At 33.3% G+C, this 9,722-nt stretch overlaps 1 protein-coding gene across 1 annotated transcript in view; it reads right to left on the bottom strand.

Annotated features, from left to right (window-relative positions):
- Window positions 1-1,491: 1,491 nt before the first annotated feature.
- The window catches only part of ZBTB10 (zinc finger and BTB domain containing 10), a 31,636-nt gene continuing 23,405 nt past the window's right edge, over window positions 1,492-9,722 (bottom strand). The window contains exons 4-6 of the mRNA XM_061123548.1: window positions 7,033-7,209; window positions 6,660-6,832; window positions 1,492-6,415 (exon numbers count right to left, since the gene is read on the bottom strand). Of these exons, the coding sequence (XP_060979531.1) occupies window positions 6,110-6,415; window positions 6,660-6,832; window positions 7,033-7,209 (656 nt within the window). The 3' untranslated portion in view covers window positions 1,492-6,109. The remainder of the gene's footprint in view (window positions 6,416-6,659; window positions 6,833-7,032; window positions 7,210-9,722) is intronic.

The following is a 9,722-nucleotide window of genomic DNA, read 5'->3' as shown; positions in this document are numbered from 1 at the left end:
GTTTCCCCAAATGTTAAATATTTATTGAATGAATTGGTTACAGGTAAGATACTGAAAGTTGAAGAGCCCTGATCTAAAACTGACTCATTGTAGTGACCTCCCTGGGAATCGATTCTGTATTGGTTAACTTTATAAAGTGTCTTTACTTCTAAGAATCTTTTTAATAATTAATGAGACCATCTTATATACTGTCCTCTCAACAACTGTTGGGGATATGTTTCAAGAAGACTGTCTTTTGCATATCTTTCACTAAGACTAAAACATACCTAATTATGCTTGGAAGAGTAGTACTTTATTGCCAAACTGTTAGATGGGGGAAAAATTCAAAAGGTAATATTAATAGCATTAAGGCACCATGCAACTACAGAACCTATTTTTTATTCACTTTAACTTTCCTGTATTCCATTTTTAAATTTCCTTTATTTCAGATAGTTATTAAAATTCGAAAGAGCTTTAATTTTCTTATCCAATTACAGATCCAATCATTGAATTTCCTACACCATCTTCCAAATATTGGTCTGGATTTTTCGTGAAAAAGAAAAAAGTTCAAGTAACAATTTTTTCCATAAAACTAAACATGATTTTCTACGTTTCAGCTGTGTTCCATTTTGGTGTCAAAATGTCCTTCATGAGATATTTATACATAATTTTTAACAATGTTGTAAGCAAAACAAGAAGTTGATAACTACAATGGTCTAGAAAAATCACAACCAAAAAATTCATTTTGAAATTGAAATTTGGGGTGAAGGGGTTGGTTTTTTCCCTCAATCCCTACTTCATCTTTTGTCCCAATCTTAACCCCTTGGAACCACAGAGATTATCTACACAAACCATTAGAATGTATCTTACTGCCACACGAGAGTTCTTTTAGAACTTTAAAAGACACTAGGAATTGTATGCAATATGGGCATCCCCTCTTCATTTTCCAAACTAAATCAAAACTGTCATTTAATAATTAAAAGTCTGGGTATCCAGTCATTCTATGATTTCCTTTGTTCTATTACTTTACCACCATCACCACACACACAAAAAAATGTTCTTTTCTGAATTATTAAAGTTTCAAAGACTTCAAAGTTGTTAACCCATTCATCTGCTATATATGCAATAAATAGAAGTGAAGCAGTTTACCTTTGCTTTTCAACCCATGTCCAAAAGTATGTACTTTCAGGGAAAATATTTCAATGTTTTCTACAACCTGGAGAGAATTCCAAAGTAATAAAGATAAAAGACAAATGATATGCTAATTATAAATCACTGCTTTCTATTCATTAAAGCAGCTCTCCAACAATTACTACTAAGAGGTAGTTTGAGTCTTTTATGCACTTCACATAAAAAGAGATAAACCTTAATATTCTACAATACAAAGGAATCTGAATTATACATAAGCTAAAGTTTATAAAGGAGTTCTCACACCCAGTTAGTCTAAATTATTATTGTTAAAAGCAATCTGGATTAAATATGAGTCAACAAAATTCACAAAGCCAGAAGCAGTTCAGTGCTCACAAGTTTATATTTTTAGGTTTGATAAAGATTCTTGTGTATTTTCTAAATACACAGACCAAAAAAAAAACAAAAACAAAAAACATTGTGGAAGTTTACATACATGTCTTAGGACACTTATACTAGGTAGGTAAATTACATTAAAAATTGGTCTTCGTAAAAGATCTTCCCAAAGAGCTTTTACAAACAGCAGGCAGAAAGTGTTCTTTTGTTTACAGTGTTTTTAAAATGCTGATTCTCCCATCTCATAATGGCCTCAACCAACCCTCTCCTTAATCCAACTTTGTTCTTAATAGGCAGCATACTCCACAAATTTTAAGTACCCAATGTCATAAAATTCAGGGCTACAAAACATCTTTTAAAATGTGCTTATCCCTAAAACATTTTAAACTAAATACCTTGAATGGCTCAACTTCACTTGAAAGTAGGGATACAGCAGGGAAAAAAAACGTTTCCATTTAAAATCCTAAAGTGACTAAGAAAAAATACCTGTTAGTTCTAAGCATGTATATTATGTACCATAGTTAAGTTTAAGGATCTGGGTGACTGAACGGCACAAAAACTGGGATTCATGTCTAATTCTTCAGTTACAAATCATCCTTTTAAAATGAAAATGCTACAGCCAATTAATAGCACGGGCTACACTGAAAGGTATCTTGTTTACAGTCATGTGGTATAACAATTGCTGTATTAAGAGGCAAGAGTAGTTAAGGACATTTGGGGGAGGAGGGATTAGACAGACACTCAAATTCCTAACATAGCTGTTTTATACGGAAAATATGTCTCCATAGACAGACCACTTTAAAGAGCTAAAATCCTACAGAAGTAGGGGCAAGAGAGCCCCCTAAAAAGAGCATGGGCTTCAGAATCAGACCTGGTCAAAACCCAGCTCTACCTTGTAGTGACTGTTACATTAGTTCAATTAGGCAATTTCATGGAGCCTTTCCTTGTCTATAAAATGGAGACAATAGCACCTACTTATAGGGGATTTGATAAGGTAAAGCGCAATGGCATGTGCAGGCACTAAAAACAAGCTAGCTTTTGGAATTATTCAGAAAAATAACTTTCATCCTATGCTGACAACACCCTAAAAATGTAAATAAAGCTTACTGGTTTTAAATTTTATGGTTTTTAAGACCCTTCTTCCATCAGACTTTCCCCAATATTATACTAGTCATCCTCAGGCCTTTTATAAAACATTGTATTAATACAAATTTCTAAGTCCCAATTTTTTCATTCCCATTCTCTATTCCTCCACCCCTTTCCCCCTTGGTTCCCATGTATTATTTAAACAACTAAGATGTGTCATGTCACTATTATGCACCTGGCAGTGTTCTAAGTGCTTTACATATATGAATAGACTTCTTCATCTTTTCTTCAGCAGGATGGCTCTACCAAAAAACCAGCTCATGCTTTCCCCCAAATTTCAAAACTATTCATTACTGTTCTGCTTTCCCTTATAATGCTTTTCTTTTTTAGCTCTTAATTACGAGGGTGCTGAAATTTAGCAAAATATCTAGTGAATGTGAAAAATAAGGGCCAATAACAATGAAAAAGCCGGGGCTGTATGGAAATAACTGCCTCTGAAATTCCTAAGAAATAATACATGATATCTTGATTTATATGAGGGTCTGTTACTACAAAATGAATAGGAAATCAACAGTTTATACTCTCCCCCTTCATTAAATAAAAGATCTAAAATATTTTTCATTTAAAATATAAGTTACAAGAGAAAAATTCAGCAAGTGTGTAACACATAATTCCGCCAGGGCACCACAGACAAAATTATGAGTATTCCACTGTTACTTCTCTGAGACCAATCATGAGTTCTTAGTATCTATCAACTTCCTGAAATTGTACTGTAAGTCAGAAAAAGAATATACTTAAAAAAATAGAAACATCCAGTAGTATACCTTAGTACTAAACTATTTTTTTTAAAAAAGACCTAGAAGGGAAAAGGCAGTCCCTTCAAGATCACGAAACAAAATAAGTTAGGCAGTCAGCAAGTAGAAAAATCTGTCAATTCTGTTTCTGGTAAAATGTTTACTTTAAAAGAAGAAATTTTTATATAGGCTGAGGCTAATATATTCAAGAGTATAAACATTTTTCCTTTGGATTACCTTTCTAAAATCAAATTCTTAAAGTATCATTATTTCAGTTGACTAAAAATATAGCCAAATCTGTCACAACACAACACAGAAGGTAATGGACAATAATTATAGAATATTTTAAATTAACAGTAACAAGCCATCTACATCAAACCTTGTTTCCAACTAAAACCAAAACAAAAGCACAACAATCCGTAGTGTACCAAGTGTGTATTTTCAATTTACTGTATGCAATCTAACAAAAATTTGGTCATAATTTACCAGATATACATAAACAATTTAAGTAGTAAAGAAAATTCAGTTTAAAGAGAGTTAAGTTCATATCTTAAGGAAAAGTAAAAGTACATTAAGAATGTAAAGCCAAGTCCAGTTTCTATGCAATAAGTGAACTGTAGTCTAATAAAGCAGACTTAGGTGATTTTCAGATATATATCTTTTCTCTTTAATATATATTTATATATAGACAGATCTACCAATTGTAAACTATGGTTTATTTTAAAGGAGAGGGATAAATGGGATGAAAGAAATCTTTATACTATACTTACATATTCACAAAGCAGAACATTTTACGTTTAAAATACTTTTCCATTCATAGTATCTTTGCCCAACTAACGTCTACTTTGGACCCCACCAGAATTACATTTTACTCATTTGTCCAGAACACTGAGAAAAAGATGTACTCTTCAGTCTTAAACAAAAACCAAACCAAAACTATTCATGTCAGTTTTTCAGTTTTATAGAAACTATGATAAAGTATAGGTGACAAATGATGCATCTCATCATGTAACTGTACTCTATCTTTGATTTATCCAAGCAGAAGCATCAATGTCTAATGTTAAACCATCTTTCTACTGAAATCAGAGACAGTAAGAAAGTCTCTTAAAAAACCCAGTCTTTTCAACTTTGATCAGATAGAGCACCAAAAGGATTATGTCTGTCAAAGTGTACTTTTTCCAGACGACTAGCATAATTTAGTTACCTGATATAAAATAGGAAAATATACTCAATTTCTATTTAAAAGAAAGCTGAAAATATGATATCCCTCAATCTTATATAATATACAGTATGTTCCTGATAAACATTGTGCATATTCATATCAATTATGTGAAATGCTGCTGTGAGTCAATCAGTTAATTCATCTGTCAGACTAAATAAATCTGGTGATTTCAACTTAATACATCATCCCTTGTATCCTGAAGAATTTAGTGAACAGAATAATAAATTGTAAAGCCTCGTAATATTTTATTTCTAAGACTTTTTCAGATTTGTTGAATCATGGTGACTACTAAGAAGACTATATATATATATATCAAGATGTAGTGATTTCAAGGAATTGAAAAATAAATTAGTTATCTATCATAATTTCAAACCCTGAATACCCCATAAGTATGAAACAAAAGAGAACGCACTTTTTGTGTTCATTTTAATGATAAAAGGGCACAGGAGTAAAAACCTGATATTTCACTTATATTGCATAACAAGCTAACCAAACTGGACATGGAGGATAAATTATAAAACAAATCATTTTACTTATTATTTCTATGACTTTTCTTTCAATTAGACTTCTGTCTTTTGAAATAGGACTGAGGTATAGTACACTGGCAAAAATAAAAAGAAGCAAACAGGAGTAGTGCCAAAGTAACAGATACCCAAAACCAAATGCCTTGTCAGAAAACGTCATATAGTATCAGATTAGAGCAGCAGAAGAAAGTTACTTTTAAATCATAATCATTTTAGTGGTATTTGTCAACCTCGCCATGGTACTTTGCAACATCATTCTTCATTTGTAAAGTAGTAAAATTCATGTCAGAAAGGAAAGGGGGAATGGAGGAAGTCAGTTAGTTCATTCCAATAAATTACCTCTCCAGTTCTTATAAACATGCCCATCAGCACAAAATTGAGAAATAATACCTAAGACTAGAAGAGACTTGGTTTAAGTTATGAAGCAAAATAAAGTGAAAAATACAGAAAAGTAGAACCAATGGGGTTGAAAAGGCCCCTCACTGAAAATCTGTATTAAAAAAAATAAAATTAATAAAAATAAAAATAGAAACAAAACTCTACTAGTACAAACTAGCCTGAGTGGTTTGATGGACAGAGTAATTAGGTCAGCTGTCACTGTACTCTTAATAAACGAATTTTCTTCATTCATGTTAAAGTGGCACATGAATGTAAGCTTTTTAAAAAGGACAGGTACTATATTTTCAGAGGATCCAAATACTTACTGTATACCCTATAAATAAAAAATACTTTTACTCTGATAACTGACTGAAGATGTGTGAACTCCATGTGATTCACCCACAAGGTTGTTTGCTGTACAGTCCTGTGCAAATATAAAAAAAAATTTTTTTTTGCTATAAGGCTTTGACCCTACAGTTTTCACAGCAATGTAACTACCATCCAGCATGTACCATATTTTGCAAGCCTTCAAGTTCAACAATCCAAATTGTTGATTCATATTATGTCCAAATGCAGCATCCTTGAGGAGTATAGTAGGTCAGTTAGTCATCAAGAGACATACAAACATCTCCTGATTCATCCCATCGAGATGCATCATTCTGATCTTCTCCATCATCAACCAGCTCTTCATCAGCTTCTCCTCCACCATTCCCCTCATATTCTTCATCCCGAGGGAAATCTGTATCCTGTCCCTGATCTACACCTTCTTGTCCTCCTGGTTGTGACTTATCTGCACAGTCTACACAAACACCATAGCGCCGAGATCCATGTCTTATTCCAACACTGGCTGCTAACATGAAGATCTTCTTACACACCATACATTTGTATTTTTTATCCTTTTTATGCACCTAATTGAAAAGGTGAAAAAAAAAAATCCAATGTTAGGACAGTATAGACAATATAATACATTTGAACCACTCAAATTAAACCTCCCATTTAACAAAGAGTAATATACTATTATCTTTCTGTATGAAGTTCAGTACTGGTTTCACAAATAACATTCATTGTTTAAAGCAAAAATTTGCAGGTAATAGTGTTAAAATACCTTAAACAAACACAGTTTATTCTCAATGATCACTTAAAGTTACTTACCAGGGAATGTCTTTTTACATGTTCTCTTCGAGTAAACAGTTTTCCACAAATATCACAGCTAAATGATCTGACTCCCGTATGAATGAGCAAATGCCTTTTTAGTGTTCGTCTGTATTTGGCTACATAGCTACAATGAGGGCATTTTAACTTGTTCATGATTAGAGATGATTCACCTTTGAGAATTAAAAACAACAAAAAAAGCACTCATTATTATACATTATACAAAACTCGTCAAAAGCTTGCCTATTCCTGAGAATAGGGATTATTATACGGCTACTACCATCTGAGTTTTTAAAACCCAGAATGTGGAAGCTTTTAATTAATTGATAAAAACAGTATTAAGAACTCTGTAGATGTTTTGACTAATACTTGCCATTTTCCCAAGTTTCTTGTTTTGGCCAAGATTCAGGCAATAATCCATACTTGAAATCGTTAGAAGCACCTGGTATCAATCCATACTTGTAATCGTTTGAAGTACCTGGTATCAATCCATACTTGAAATCGCTAGAAGGGCCAGGCATCAGGCCATACTTGAAATCATGTGAAGGACCTAATACAATTAAAAAGTGATTTTGATATAATGATGGTAATTAAGATGACTCTTACTGGAATTAAAAAGATGGATATAAAACTATTTTATGAGCATCATGATATGAGCAACAGCCTAATATAAAATAGATATATTAAAAAACTATTTTAGTTTAAAACTGAGATGGCCTCATACCTTATTATCCTAATTTACAATATCCTGGTATTAGAATAAATAACAAACTAAAGTTTAAAATACAATTTAAACACAGGAAAAAAAAATTCAGTAGAGTAAAAATACCATTTAATGGTATGTTGAGACTACATGAAACTACCCTTTTACTTGTTGCTGTTTCTCCCACTGAAGACTTATACCACCCTGAAGTCCAGCTGTGGGATGGGATAGTCTTCTATCAGTACACAAAAGGTGGGCTAAGGATGATGAGTATAAACATAGGGTAATTATGAAAGTTAAATTCTTATATTATTAGACCCCTGTTTGTTGTTTCAAACACATTGGAGGGCAAGGTAACAATGAATTTGGGAGTTTACCAAAATCTCTCTAACTTCATCCTTAAATAAAAATTTGGAAAGTACTCCTTTGGCAATGTAAACGTATCCAGAATCCCCCATAACTACTGCCACCCTATCCTAACTCATTATCAATTGTTGCCTCTGGATTATTTTCAATAGCCATCAGTTTGTCTCCAAGCTCACACCATGGTGCATTCCTAGAGAGCTCATTCTCAATACAGCAGTCAGATTTTTTAAACTACAATATTGTAAAGTAATTAGCCTCCAACTAATACAAATAAATGATAAAAATTTTTTAAAAAGTAAAAAAAAAAAAAACCAAACAAACTTTAAATCAGAACCAGATACTACTCCAACTAAAAAGTCTGCTAAGACTAACAACCTTACTCACAGTACAAGCCAAAGACTACCAATATACTACAAAGCCTTAACTGATCTAGCCCTTGCTTCCAAACTACTCCCTTGGTTATTCTATTCCAACCACACTAGCCTCTGTGTTATTCCATGTTTGTAAAATGGCTACTACTTCAAAGCCTTTGCACTTTGCACTTACTCTGTCCTCTGCCTGAACACTCCTTCTAGGATATATGCATAGCACACTTGTGTAGGAATTTAGCAATTTTTCTCCCATACACACAATTTTATAAAAGAATGCCTGCCAAATGGGTTTTCTAAGAATTTATAGAAAATATAGAAAATACAATTTTCTGTATCTATTTGCCAAATACATTACCTTTTATAAAAATTAAAAGAATTTAAAGATTTCCCTCTTAAGGAAAAAGTGAAAGTATTAATATCCACAATACAAAAAAATCTCTAATGTATTTAAAAATTGTGATTCATTACTACTACTGTAAACTGTTTTGTACTGGGACTACTTTCACTTACTGTTTTTTAATGTTAGGAAAGTCCTCTGAACCCATAATTACATATTTTAATTGTAATGTAACACTGCTTTGGGGTAAAGTGAGACACCACATTTGTGTGTGTGAGGAGGAGGAAGGTTAGGAGTAGTAGCCTGTGAAGGTTAATCAATTTTCAGTTTCACACTTCTAAATAAAATCATGAGTTTTATGACTCAGAGCTCTTGTCCAAATCAGAGCAAAACAAAGCAAGCACTAAGAGCAAGGACTCTGCTTGTGTACTCATCTCCGTGTTTCTTAATGTCCAAGACATACACCATTCAGTGACTTCCCCAGTGGTTCACTGGTTAAGAATCCGCCTGCCAATGCAGGGGACACAGGTTTGACCCCTCATCTGAGAAGACCCCACATGCCTCGGGGCAGCTAAGCCCCTGCACCACAGCATGCACCCAGAGCCTCTGCTCCGTAACGAGAGAAGCCACGAAAATGAGAAGCCCCCACTTTCAGCAGCTAGAGAAAGCCTGTGCACATGAAAGAAGGCCCAGAGCAGCCAATTAAAAAAAAAAACAGACTTTTTTTTATAACTTCTTTCAACAGTTAAGAGAAACCACCTTAAGGCAGTTTCTTCAGAATTATAGCTTAATTTTGGTCCGTGCACACTGTACATTCAAAAGCCCCTGAGAGCTTTCTGTAAGGAGTACCACTGTTGTCCCAATTGCTTAAAAGACTTCTAAAGCTATAGAAATTTTATCACTTTCTTCAACAAATGTTAGTTTTGCCAAATGCTTTCTCTCTATGGATGCACATGTACACCTTTTATGTACTATTTGAAAACAACTTGCGTGCTTCATCACTTTACCCCTCAACACAGTATCTTTTAGAACTTTCTCTTACATAAACTATAGTGCCTTTATCACATCCAAGAATTTTTTAGGAATATCATTTAAACCATACTACATATTCACTTTTCCAACTATCTCCAAGCAAATATCTCTGTTTTTGGATCAATGATATAATCAAGATAGATGATACTGAGACCATGGAATAATATACTGTTACAGACCTTCACCAAGGCATCACGGGATGAACCTAGCAATAGTGGCTCACTATCTAATGATGATTTTGAACTACTTCCCTG

The sequence above is a fragment of the Dama dama genome, chromosome 21, assembly GCF_033118175.1.
Source record: "Dama dama isolate Ldn47 chromosome 21, ASM3311817v1, whole genome shotgun sequence".
Lineage (NCBI taxonomy): Eukaryota > Metazoa > Chordata > Mammalia > Artiodactyla > Cervidae > Dama > Dama dama.
This window is presented reverse-complemented; position numbering and strand designations above follow the sequence as displayed.